Below are 14,568 nucleotides of genomic sequence, written 5' to 3' on the forward strand. Positions count from 1 at the left end.
TCAGGTCATGATCTCAGGGCCCTGGGATCGAGCCCCACATTGGGCTCCCTGTTCAGCAGGGAGTCTGCTTCTCCCTCTCCTTCTGCCTCTGCTCCTCCCCCGATAGTTCTCTCTCTCTCAAATAAATAAATAAAATCTTAAAAAAAAGAAAGAAAGAAGGAAAGAAGGAAAGAAGGAAAGAAGGAAAGAAAGAAAGAAAGAAAGAAAGAAAGAAAGAAAGAAAGAAAGAAAGGTTCCCTTTGATCCAGCAGTCCCACTTCTTGGAGTGCTTCAATATGCAAAAACAGTCTGTATAAGAATATTGCAACATTGTTTGTAATAGCCAAAGTTTGGAAGCAATGGAAATGTCCCCCATTAGGGGACTGGTTAAATAAATTGCAACAATCTTTAAGATCTATCATCAGTGAAAAAAAGCAAAGGTGCAGAACTGTCCTACCACTTTCGAAAGAAAAAATAATATATGCATATTTATTAATGTAGGCCTAGAATGTTCCTCGAATGACACACAGGAGCTGTAACAGTGGTTATATCCAGTGAGGGAAAGGAGTGACCAGGGGATGGGAATGAGAGAGAGACTTTCTTTTACCACATGTCCCTTTGGATCTTTAAGTTTAGTACTAATGTACATATATTACTTATTCCAAAAATGAAACATTCCTTAAAAGAGCATAGCATTCTAAATGTCCAATAATAAGAGACTGTCATTTAGCCATATGATAAATTATTGTGTGGCCATTAGAAAACATGTTTTCAAAGAAGCTTATAATGTGTGAAATGAAGAAAGCACAATTTAAAATTGTATATAATTTCCCAATTTTGTTTCATACATGCTTACAAAAAAGATAGAAAAGAACTCTGTCAGGTTGTTAATAAAGGTCATCTCTGATTGATGGGGTTATGGGTATTGTTTTTCTTAAAACTTCTTGGAATTTTCCAAGTTTTGCACAACGAGAATGTTATCATTGGAGGGAAATGTTGTTTGAAATCACTAATCCTATCATATATGTGTATCATATGTCAGTCTTGCAAGATCTCAGCCTTACATTTGTTCCCAGTCCTGCCTGTGAGGAAGACACAGGCATTTGTTCTTCAGCTAGATTTAAACAATAATGTCATTGCACTAAAATGAGCTTTGAACTGTTTAAAAAGATGGGGGTGCTGATAATTTTGAAAGCTCCTACCTCCCCTTCAACTGTCCTCATTCCTCTCCACCTTAAAACAAAAAACACCAAAAAGCAAAAAACAAAACATACAAAAACCTTATCTACCCTGGGGGAATCAAAACAACTTAATACCCAGGTCAAAACAAGATGTAAGGAAAATGAGGAAAAGAGGGAGAATTGAGAAACTTTTCTCCTCATCCCCTCCGTGTGAAACCTCACCTCTCCACTGAATCTGAGTTAATTAACCATATGGGGATTAAAGGTGATGTTGTTTCATTTCTGTGTTGAACAAAGTAGATGTGATTTCTGTTCCTGCCTGCCGGGCTCTGTCAGATTCTCTACCCCTTTTCGTCCTTCCAGCTCCTGAACCTGTTTTTTCTTGTAATTGTACCCTTCCCTCTCCTGTACGTCTCCTCTTCAGCACAGAAAACATAATGGAACTCAGCACTTGGTAGGACCAGATAAATGGATGTATATTACAGTGTTCTGCCCTTTCTTCTTTCCTTTTTTTTTTTGTGTGTGTGCTCAGATATTATTAATGATTTAATTAGTGTTGAAAAAGAAACCAGTTTTCCAAGGATGAAATTTGCGTTGGAAGTTTAGATGCCATCTTTGCAGCTCTCATAGCCAAGACACAGAACCCCTAGTCTGAGCTTTGTATAGGAACTTGACCCTAGTTTTCAGCAAGACTTGTTCATAATCTGGAGTAAGTTATTGTAAACACTGCTGCACATAGTAGGGTCACCTCCATCATTTGCTGGATGTGTGAGATTGACCATGATGCCGTGGGAATGGGATGTACAGAGCAAATAGTGTACGCTCTCGGAATCTTAAAGGCTATCTAGGACACACCGTGTGATATCAGTAATTGCTTTCTGTTTATAAAATTTCTATGTAGTTAAATCATAAGAATGGAGGGAAAATGGAAGCATACCAGAAAATGAGTAAACGGTATGCAGATCTGAGTTTCCATAACCCTCATATAACTTTCATATCAATGCCTAGGAAGTTCCAAAGTATATCTGAGCCTCAGTCCCCCCATTTACAACAGGAGAGTAATAATGACACGTGTCTCCCTAGGGTGGGATGGTTAATACGTATTAGCTGACTTGGAATCTAAGTGTGGTTTGACATTTAAAGAAAATCCTTCTGCCTGCGTAGGGAACACTTCAGGTAGGTAACTTTTTAAGCTTCGATTTGAAGGAAAAGAACAAAAAAGTTATCTCACGTCCAGGGTGACAGCTGAAGACCTAGAGAAAATGGGCATGCAGACTGAGTAGGGTTGTTTTTTTTTTTTTTTTTTTCTTTCCAATTGTTTTTGCAGGTGAGCTGGCACTGGAAGAGCTTAACTGAGCTGGATCAGCTCTGGATGCTCAAATGTTTACGATTTAACTGGTACATCAATTTCTCTCCAACTCCCTTTGAGCAGGGAATATGGAAGAAGCACTACATTCAAATGGTAAAAGAACTTCATGTTACCAAGCCTAAGGTAAATCAAAAAGCAACGCACATACAGATATCAGCTATTTAGGAATATGGGGGGGAGGGGAATGGGGGAAAGAGGTGATGGGGATTAAGGAGGGCACTTGTGGTGAGCACCGGGTGATGTAAGGAAGTGTTGGATCACTAAATTGTACACCCGAAACTAGTATCATGCTGTATGCTAACTGGAATTTAAATAAAATTTTTTAAAAAATAGGAATTCTACAACTAAGACTAAACCATCAAACTTGAAGTTGGGGAGGGGAATAGGAGTATACTAAAGTTCTTTTTAATCTAGAAACTAGGCAGTGTAAGCAAAGGAAATACACGATTATTTCAAAATTCTCCTTTTCGGAGAACACGATAGCCTTTCTCAAGACATCCATGTTAGCCGAGAACCCTCATCAGACACTCCTAAACCAGCAGTTCCCCAGCAGGTGAGGACTGGAGCTCCTCCTTCTGTTCAGAGCCCTGGATTTCCATATCTCCGACGCACATGCCAGGCAATTCCGACACTGGGACCCCGTGTATGCTGTGCAGTAGTTGCTATCAGTGGGTCATCAAATTCTACTTTACTAATTCAAATTGTCTGGTTCTACCTGCTGAGCTAAAGTTTATTTCTATATCATTTATAAAGAAAAGTCTTCCAATAAATCCTTAATTTTGGAAGGGAATAATGAGTACACTAATGTTCTTTTTCATCTAGAAACTAGCAATGTAAAGCATTTACATATAATGATAAAAAGTAAATAATGCAAGAATAATTTTTCTAGTTGTTTTCTCTGCATTATAACCAATGTTTATGTTCATTCCTATAGTCACAGTTAATGAGATAACTCATGGGAAAATTTTATGAGCCTTTTCTTTATGGTGTGATCTATACACATGCAGAGCTGTGTGTCGTTTTGTACGATAGATGAGTTCCTGAAAAATTATGTGTAAATTAAAAATTTTTAATGATTTTTAAAACCACAGGGGTATCATATTCTATGAAAAAATTGCAGTGAATCCTTTTAAAATTGAAGAATCCTTTTGAGAGATGAATAGTCAATCCCTAACTTGTTCATTTAGGTTTAGTTTTATTGTTTTAAAGTAGAATCCATCTACATTTAGTATAGTAATAAACTATACATAATTAATATTGTTACCATTGCAATGATAAAACTAGCCTTTCAGATTTCAGTAATTGGTGTACTCCATGAGGAATTCTTTTAAAAAGAAATGTTTAAACTGCGGTGATGGAAAACGTTATTTTAAAAATTACCATAGCTATGATTTCTTTTTTTGAGATTTGATAAGGCTTTTCTTGACTCTCATTTTCAGTTAGGGACAGGGAATGGCATTCACTAGCTGAAGCTTGGGCCATTCTGGGACAGGGACCAACTTGTAGAAGGAAAAGAAGTTTTGAGTATTATATATATATAACTGACTTGAAAACTTTGTCTTCAGCTGTAATTCTTTTCTATAAAATATGTATAACTATATTTAAAAACGATGAATCGTTCTGTTGCAAGAAAATTGCCACCTCTTTGCTTAGTATTAAATTTCTTTAGGAACACTTTGTTATACTAAACTTTAGTTTTTCTGTTTTAAATATAGACCTAAGGGGCTTCTGGGTGGCTCAGCTGTTAAGTGTCTGCCTTTGGCTCAGGTCATGATTCCAGGGTCCTGGGATCGAGCCCCGCATCAGGCTTCCTGCTCGGCGGGAAGCCTGCTTCTCCCTCTCACACTCCCCTTGCTTGTGTTCCCTCTCTCACTGTCTCTCTCTGTCAAATAAATAAATAAAATATTAAAAAAAAAAAAAAGTATCTGCCTTTGGTTTAGGTCATGATCCCAGGGTCCTGGAATTGAACCCCACATTGGTCTCCCGGCTCAGCGGGGAGCCTGCTTCTCCCTCTGCCTCTTCCCTCTGCTTGTGCTCTCTCTCTCTCATATAAATAAATAAAATCTTTAAAAATAAATAAATAAATATAGACCTAAGTCAGAAAGACTAAAGAGTCATGTGACTAAGGTTAATAAAAGTCATGTGACTAAAGTTAAAAACTCAGCTGTCAGCACTGTACATACTTGAGTAATTTGGTTAATGCCGTGTGAGGTTGCTCCAGTGATGGGAACATAGGCAGCCACTGGATTAAACCATAATTTACCTTCACTCAAGCACCTGCCCTATCTCCCTTTCCCTCAATACCCTATACCTGGCATGTGCTCCAGCAGAGCTTTTGAAAGCATTTTATGAGCAAATGGTTGTGGTTAATATTGGTTTCCCCAAGCTTAAAACGAGAGGACTGGACTAGAATGATCTTTATAACTGTCTGTCAGGCTATGCTATGTACTGCAAACAGCATAATTTCAAAAAGACTTCATCTAGAAAAAGAAGAGTAAGTTGAACCCAAAGTAGATAGAAGGAAGAAATAATAAAGAGCTAAGATCAATGAAATTAGAACAAGCAATAGAGAAAATCAGTGAAACCAAAGCTGCTTCTTTGAAAACATAAATAAAATTCCTAAGTTTCTAGGTAGGCTGATGAAGGAAAAAAGAGAGAAAACATAAAAGACTAGTAACAGGAATGAAAAAGGGGCCATCACTACAGATCCTGTAAACATGAGAAGGATAATGAGAGAATATTATGAACAAGTCCACGTCACTAAATTCAACCACCTGGATGAAATGGACAATTCTCAGGGGGCCTGGGGGCCTCAGTTGTTAGCATCTGCCTTTGGCTCAGGTCATGATCCCAGGGTCCTGGGATCGAGCCCCTGCTCAGCGGGAAGCCTGCTTCTCCCTCTCCCACTCCCCCTGCTTGTGTCCTCTCTCTCGCTGTCTCTCTCCCTGTCAAATAAATAAATAAAATCTTTTAAAAAAATGGACAATTCTCGACAATTTTCGAGAATTAGGAAAGATTAGGAAAACAGTTTCACTGGGAAATAGAAAACATGAATAAATCTTTATTAATTTAAAAATCAAATTAATAATTTTCCACAAAACTCCAGACCCAGATAGCTTCATTGGTGAATTCTATCACACACTTGAGGAAGAAATATCAATTTTACATAAATTCTTTCATAAAATGGAAGATGAGGGAACACTTCCCAATTCATTACCTTTATACCAAAACCAGATAGACTCTTTGCAAGGGAATAAAACAAAATCACAGACTAATATCCCTCATGAACATGGACATAAAAATTATTTAAAATATTAGCATATTAAATCAAGTTCTATACAAAGAAAAAATAATACATGATGACCAAGTGGGAGATAACCATGGGGAGTAAGGCTGGCATAATATTTAAAAAGTAACCAATGTAATTCACAGAATAAAAGAGAAAAGATGTATGGTCATTTCAGTATATACAGACAAAAGCATTGAACAAAAGTTCAACATCATTCATGATTCTAAAAATTCTCAAAGACTTTAGGTGAAGTGAATAAAAAACCTGCTTACTTAGTACAGAAAAGTCATCAGCTTTCATTATATCCTATTTTGTTAAAGTGTCAAACGTCTTGTTACTTTTCAGAATGAATAATGTTTATTTGTACATAATTACTAGCACTTATGCCTAAATTTTTCCCTCTGAAAATTTTTATTATCGTGTATTATTTATTCCCAGTAGTATTAAGCTAGACCTTCTTCGCAAAAACAGTTTTTGTTTAATATAAGCTCAGAGAAATGAAATGAATGTCCATTCTAAATGAGACCTGAACAAAATATTGAATACCAAACCAGTAATGAGCTATCAATTATATAAATATAAAATGTCTTCTTAATTTACTAAACTACAATCATTCATTAAATTAGTAAATATTTATTAAATACTGTTAGGTGCTAGGTGCTGAGTATAATGATCCTAACCCTGCTTTCGAGGAGTCTAGTCCAGTGGCCTAGGACATAGACAAATACATAATTACAATACTGAGTACTAAGTGCTATCCTGTAACAGAAATATATACAAAGAACAGTTGAAACAAGGGTAAGAAACTGATTCTGCTTGAAGGGGTTGGGGAATTTTTTAATTGTCACAAACAATTCAAGCAAACCAATTTACCACGCAAAGTTTCCCTAATCTCTTAAAGAACAAAAATTAAGCCTTTAATGGCTTCTCAACATACCATTACCACTTCCCTTAGGTTACAACCACATAAAAACCTTATGAATTTCACACACAAAAATAGACTTTCCATTTGGGAAATTAAAGCAGAAGTATTCTTTGTGAGCAGTTAAGGTTTTGATAACTGATAAAATCTACAGTCTACCTCTGTATAACTCAAAGTTGTCCCTACGTGTTTCAGATAATTAAGCCTGGAGTACTATTTTTTGGAATGTGTACGTTTTTATGAGTCAATTAACTGCAGTTGTGGAAAACTTACACAATGATGTGGTAGCAGAGGTGGCAGCCCAGGATAGGGAGGTTTAGTGCAAGGACTTGAAGCAAGACCGTCCTAGATTCACATTCTGACCCTCTGTCTTACCACTTACATAATAGTGGGCAAGTTCATTGGCTTATCCCATCTTCAGTTTCCTCTTCTGTAAAATGGGAGTCGTAACTATTACCTTTTAGAGTTATTATAAAGGTTAAATAAAAGAATGCATGAAAACTTCCTGAGGCAGTACCTGGGACATACGAGGACTCCTGGGTTGGTGACTGCTATTATTGTCACCATTATCGTTGCAGTCTTGGCGATGATGATGATGATGTTTTGTTTTATTGGGTTTTTTTTAAAGATTTTATTTATTTATTTAACAGAGATAGAGACAGCCAGCGAGAGAGGGAACACAAGCAGGGGGAGTGGAAGAGGAAGAAGCAGGCTCATAGTGGAGGAGCCTGATGTGAGGCTTGATTCCATAACGCCGGGATCACGCCCTGAGCTGGAGGCAGACACTTAACGACTGCGCCACCCAGGCGCCCCTTATTGTTGTACTTATTATGATATTTTAAGCACAGAAATAATTAATTTTCTTCCTCTAGACACCTCCAAAAGATGGGTTTGCCGTTGCCAATGTTCAACCACTTACAAGCTGTTCTGCAGAGGAAAAGCAGTCCCCTGCATCAGCTTTCCGGTCCTCTTCCTCTTTGAGAAAGAAAACTCAGCCAGGCGAGAAAGAACTCCCACCCTGGCGATCCTCTGACAAGCATCCAACTGATATCATTCGCTTCAATTACCTGGACAACTGTGACCCCACTGAGCAAATCTGGCAAGGGTGAGAAGCTCCACGCTCTTCTCTACTTATTCGCTGTTAGAAACAATTTGCTGGCACTTAAGTATATGAAAAGAGGAAAATAGAATTTCCTGTGAAATACAAATGCTTTTCAATACATAGAAGCAAAAAGTCATTGAAAGGTAAATGAATCATTATTGGTAAATTTACCCTGTTCATCAGGATTTGTTTGCATTTTGTAGCTATAATGATTTAACATTACAGCTTCTTTTAATATTTAATACTTCAGATTGCAATCTAGCACCATAGAGTTCATTCTGGTCTTTTCCTTTTTCATATTTGCACCTCCTTTCTCTGACAAGGAGAAACCTGGCTCTCATATTTATTTATACATTTATATATGTACATATAATATATAATCAAAATTATATATGTACATATATAACTTGCATAAAAATTGTATACTATATAATATATATATACACATATACATAAACAGTATATATTTACTTACAAATTCTGAATGTAATTTCAAAATTGCTAACCCATTTCATTATTAAAACAAATCTGCTGGGGCACCCAGGTGGCTCAGTAGGTTCAGTGGCTGCCTTTGGCTCAGGTCCTGATCTCAGAGTCCTGGGACTGAACCCCGCGTTGGGCTCCCCGTTCAGCGGGGAGTCTGCTTCTCCCTCTGCCCCTGCCTCTACCCCTCCCCTTACTTGTGTGCTCGTGTGCTCTCTCTCTCTCAAAAAATGAAATCTTTTTTTTAAAAGATTATTTATTTAATTTATTATTTATTTGAGAGAGAGAGAACACAGCAGAGAGGAGGGGGCAGAGGGAGAGGGAGAAGCAGACTCCCCACTGAGCAAGGAGCCTGATGTGGCTCCATTCCAGGACCCTGGGATCATGACCTGAGCAAAAGGCAGATATTTAACTGACTGAGCCACTCAGGCGCTCCTAAATAAAGTCTTAAAAAAAAAAAAAAAAGAACCAAATCTGCTAACTAGAATTCAATATTTGTTCATGGTTCTTTTTGACTTTAGTGTGAGAGCATACATTCATAATACGGTGTTCAAAGTTATGTGGGTTCTTTTTTTTTAATATCTCCTTCGGTTTGGGTATGTTACATGGGTCTAAAGTTAAAACTATACAAAAGTATACAAAAAGTGCATGAAAGTATACTCAGAGAAATACGACCCCCCCAACTCTTCCACCCTATTCCCACTAACAAACCTCATTATTTTACCATTTTTCAACTATATGATTGGCAAAAACTTTAAACTTTGACAGTACATTCTGTTGGTGAGGCTGTGGGCAAAGAGGTATGCTCATACATTGCTGGTGGGAATGTAAATTGGCACAAACCTTATAGACGGAGATTTGACAGTTATCTAGCAAAAAAAATATGTGTTTACATTTTGACCCCAAAATTACCACTTTTAGGAATCAACCTTAAAAATATAAAAAGTATATCTGTGCAAGGGTATTTATTGTAGGATTATTTACGACTTTATTATTTTTTTTTAAGATTTTATTTATTTATTTGACAGAACAAGAGCACACAAGAAAGGGGAGTGGCAGGCAGAGGAAGAGGGAGAGGGAGCCCAACACGGGGCTTGATCCCAGGACTTTGGGATCATGATCTGAGCTGAAGGCAGATGCTTAACTGACGGAGCCACCCAGGCACCCCTCATTTAGGACTTTAAACTATTGGGAATAACTTAAATTTTCCTACATGGAGAATGTCTGTTCAGTAAACTATGTATGGTCTATTCACACAATGGAGTATTAGGCAACTGTAAAAATGAGGAGCTCTATGAGCTGATAAGGAGTGAAAAGCTATGTTGGTTAAGTGAGAAAAGCAAATGTCAAGGGAGCATCTACAGTATGCCACCCATAGTACAGAAAGAAGAGAAAGTAACAAAATATAGATCTCCATCTGTATACACGTATGTACCTGTATGTACATGTATGTGCACGTACACAGGGTAAACAAGTAATAAAGGAAACAAATTTTGAAGGGTTTTAGAATGTTTTAATGTATCTGCCATGTTTTCAGAATGTATTTCAACAGAGGAACATCAAGGCAGCCTAAGAACTGGAGCCATACTGCGTGGGTTCAAATCCAGACTCCCACGCTTGTAGCTTTGTGATGCTGTGGAGTTCCTTAACTTCTCTGTGCCTTGGTTTCTGTGCCTGTAAAAAAAAATGGTAATACCTAACTCACAGGATCCCTGTGAGGTAATCCTCATGCAGGTGACATGTTTATGATAGGACCTGACACATAGTAAATAAGCATTTCTTTTGTAGGATGGTTTCTAAAATTATATTATTTGGCTAATAAATGAAAGAGTAACCCCAGAGAGTTTGATGACTTGGGGACATTCAGATTACATGTGTATCTTTGGGACTATTGGAGTCCCTTTGGAGGTGAGAAGAGAGTGGTATCCCTCATTAGACAAGACTCGAGCTCTTGGAGGATGCAGACCGTGCCTTACTCATTTTTATATCACAACTGTCCACCTTTGCAATACTCATTAGCTGATTTTGAGAGAAGTGTAGCCTTTCAAATCATGAACTGAAAATTCATCTAGTTGTATCAGAAAAAGTCAATTAGTTTGCTGATAATTTAGAAAATACTGGGCAGAAAAACAAACAATGTACAAAACAGAGCTTAAAAGAAATACTACCATTTATATTAAAATAGGTGGGAAAGAAAGAATATATATATATTTATAAGATATCTATACATAAAATATCTCTGGAATATACACAAGAAACTGATATGTATCATTTCCCTTCAAGGAGGAGAATGGTAATTTGGAGACAAGGATAGATAGGACGAATTTAATTGTACATCCTTTTAAACTCTCGAATTGAATCATTGTGAATGTATTGACTATGTATCCCTGAAGATAGTATTTAAGAATTCGTATGTGGCCCTTAGTCTGAACTATGGTGGCAAATAAGAGAGAGGCGAACTTAGCTACCCAGGCATATGAATGGTACATTAACGTGAGATAAAGTGATAATGTCATGGGTTTTCTGTGAAACTCAAGTACTGTTTGTGAAAGGCAATAATTACTTTAAATGTTAATGTACTGAACACCCAATTAAAAGGTAGAGATTATCAGAATGGGTAAGAAGGCAAGAACCAACTGTATACTTTATATGAGACACACCTTAAATTTAAAGACAAAAATAGGTTTAAAAATGAAGTGATGGAAAAAGATGTACCATGCAAAAAGTAAGCATAAGAAGGCTAGAATGACTTTTAATTAATTTCAAGTAAAATAGACATCAAGACAAAGAGTTCTACTAAAGATAAAGAGGGATACTTCATAATGATACAGGGATTAAGCCGAAAGATATAACTGCTACAAATACATATGTACTTAATTACAAAGCCTCAGAGTACATAAGACAAAAATTGACAGCTTTAAAGAGATAAGTAGACAATTCCACAAATACATTTCTTTTAAGTGCATGTGCTACATTCACCAAGATAGACCAGATGCTTGGACTCTTCAAAGAGTCAGTGCCATGGGGGAAAAAAGAAGTGGGGAAAATATTGTAGACATAAGAGACATAACAACCAAATGCAGTTTGAATTTATTTTTTTTAAGGATTTTATTTATTTATTTGACAGAGAGAGAGTGAGCTCAAGTAGGGAGAGCAGCAGGCAGAGGGAGAAGGAGAAGCAGGCTCCCCGCCAAGTGGGGAGCCCAATGTGGTGCTCGATCCCAGTACCTGGGATCATGACCTGAGTCGAAAGCAGATGCTTAATGACAGAGACACCCAGGCGCCCTGCAATTTGAATTTAGATAGGATTCTGATTTTTTAAAAAAAGACTATAGAAGGCATTCTTGGGACAATTGCAGAAATTTGAATACGAACTGAATATTAAGTGATATTAAAGAACTACCATTCATTTTCCAAAGTATGATGATACTACTGTGGTTAGGGAGGCAAATGTCTTTATATTAGGAGATGAGTGTTGAAGTATTTAGGGGTGAAGTGTCTGCAATTTATTTTCCTATGGTACGGCAAAAATACATACATACATATATATGTGGCATGTACGTGTATATATATGTATCTATGTATATATAGAGAGAAAGCAGACGTAGCAAAATGTTACTAATTGTTGAATCTAGTTGGAGAGTTCCTGGGTAATCACTGTGTTATTCTTTCAACTATTCTGTATGTTTGAAACTTCTTAATTAAAAGTTGGGGGAAATTTTTGCAAATTAAGCAATAAGAAATATTTGGGAAAGCTGATCTTTTTAAATAAAATTTTTTATGGGGTGCCTGGGTGAGTCGGTTAAGCAATCCAACTCTTGATTTCGGCTTGGGTCGTGATCTCAGGACTGTGGGATTGAGCCCCGCATCAGGCTCTGAGCTCAGCACTGAGTCTGCTTGAGGATCTCTCTCTCCCCCTGCTCTCGCTCACTCTCTTGCTTTCTTTCTCTCTCAAAATAAATAAATAAATAATAATTAAATAATATAAGTAAATAAAAATAAAATCTTTAAACAAATAAAAATTTTTATACTGGAAATTCAAATATATAAGAGTAGAGAAAATACAACTTCTTGTAACCATCAGCTAGCATTAATGGTTTTGAACTCATGAACTTATCCCTCACCCACTCTGCCCTTCCCCCAGTTCACTTTGGAGACAAATCTAAGTGTCGTATTATTTCATTCACATATATTTCAATCAATGCCTATCCTTAAAAGATAAACTTTTTCTAAAAATATGATATTATACATATCACATCTAAATCAAAGGATGATTTCACAATACAATCAATCAAATATCAAGTCAGTTTTGAGGTATCTTTGAACATCTCATAAATGGTATTTTTAAACAGTTGGTTTGTTTAATCAAGTTCCAACAAAGTCTGCAGGTTGTATTTAGTCCATACATCACCTTAAATCTTTTTTGGATCTAGGGCGCCTGGGTGGCTCAGTCGGTTGAGTGTCTGCCTTTAGCTCAAGTCATGATCCTAGGGTCCTGGATCGAGTCCCACATTCAGCTCCCTGCTCAGCGGGGAGCCTGCTTCTCCCTCTCCCTCCTGCTTGTGCTTTCTCTCTATCAAATAAATAAATAAAATCTTTTTTAAAAAATCCTTTTTGGATCTATAGGCTTACCCTCTGTCCTTTTTTTCCCCTCCTTGCAATTTGTTTGTTATAGAAATCGGGTCATTTACCCTGGAGGTTCCTCTGTCTCCTGTCCTTGGCCATACTGGTAGTCAAATCTAGAGGCTTGAGTATATAAGAGCATGTACATAATTTCTGCTTGTCTCCCTTCTTTGTGATGTTAGCGGCTATTGAGGACCACCGCCTGGATACATTACTATAGGCAAACTCTTTTGGAGAGCGCCAGACAAAAATATGTTAGGCTTTTACAGGACATGTCTCTGTCACAACTGCTCAACTCTGCCATTGTAGCCTGAAAATAGCCCAAGACAAGAAACAAACAATAAGCATGAAGATGTCCCAGTTTAGCTTTATCTACAAAAATAGGCACTCGGCCAAGTTGGCCTCTGGGCTATAGTTTGCTGATCCCTACTTTATCCAAATATATGTGATAGTTTTAGAAAACCAATACTAATATTAATTCAAACAATAGGATTACTAAAAATGGTTTAAGGTTTCTTTGCCTGTGTTTTTGTCCTTAGGATATATTCTACTAAGAATATTCAGACAAATTACTATGCTAATGTCCCATCAAGTAATCCCTCCGTGTGCAGTAATGCCACCAACTCCAGAGACAAGATTGTTTCTTCCATTTTGTGCTTAGATTTTAGGGGCTTTCTTCCTTTGTATTATAATTTTGAGAAAATAGAGAAGGTTCCAAAGTCAAATATATAAAACAAAGTATATTTGGAGAAGTCTAGCTTCTGTTCCTACCCCTCCCTACTGTTCTTTGTTCTTGATTGGATCACAAGGGCAAGCCTACTGATAGGTCACCATTTTCCAAGATGTTGTGGGATAGTCCTTCCACTTAACAAAATTAAAATTTTGTTAAGTGGAAGTTAAAAGCAAAATAACACACATCCGTTTCTGAAATAAATAGTAGCCCACAACACATACCATTTTATTCACCTTTCCTTTTTCATATAACAATATACCCTGGAGATCACCGCACAGTTGGATGTAGAAATACCCTGCTTTCCTTTTTACAGCTCATAGCGCTCCACTGTGCGGGTGTGCGGGAGTGCTGGAGCTGATTCAGCCAGTCCTCTAGTGATCTACATTTGGCTCGTTTCCAGTTGAGTGAAAACAATCGCTTAAATCACAGGAACAACAAAGTCCAGCAGACAAATAGCTATGCAAATTTAAAATGATTGTTTGTAATGTTCCAATGATTTCTAATTTACAGAAGGAGGAAAAGACACGAAATGAACCCAGATTTCAGCCGACAATCACATGATAAGAAAAATAAATTGCAGGACAGATCTAAGCTAAGAAAAGCACAGTCACTGGTAAGTATTGCTTATAAAAGCTTCTGCACCGTAACATTTATGAAAATTGCTGGGTCTCTAATCCTATTTGTGAAATGAATTTTGGGTTTTTTTAAATCAGAATCCTCAAGTGGGGCTTTAAATTCTGGTCTCTGACTGACAAGCTATGTGACCTTGAAGGCATCCTTTATTTAATTTCTCTAAGCCTCTATTTTAAAAAAATTGTTATTTGAGTGTAGTTGACTTACAGTGTTGCATTAGTTTCAGGTGTACAACATTGTGATTCCACGTCTCT

The 14,568-nt window shown here is 37.0% G+C and overlaps 1 protein-coding gene across 1 annotated transcript in view; it reads left to right on the plus strand.

The window, feature by feature from the left end:
- The window catches only part of FBXO16 (F-box protein 16), a 49,004-nt gene that overhangs the window by 23,022 nt on the left and 11,414 nt on the right, over positions 1 to 14,568 (plus strand). Inside the window, exons 5-7 of the mRNA XM_026518924.4 lie at positions 2,488 to 2,652; positions 7,613 to 7,845; positions 14,192 to 14,294. Coding sequence (XP_026374709.2) covers positions 2,488 to 2,652; positions 7,613 to 7,845; positions 14,192 to 14,294 — 501 coding nt within the window. The remainder of the gene's footprint in view (positions 1 to 2,487; positions 2,653 to 7,612; positions 7,846 to 14,191; positions 14,295 to 14,568) is intronic.

The sequence above is a fragment of the Ursus arctos genome, unplaced genomic scaffold, assembly GCF_023065955.2.
Source record: "Ursus arctos isolate Adak ecotype North America unplaced genomic scaffold, UrsArc2.0 scaffold_11, whole genome shotgun sequence".
Lineage (NCBI taxonomy): Eukaryota > Metazoa > Chordata > Mammalia > Carnivora > Ursidae > Ursus > Ursus arctos.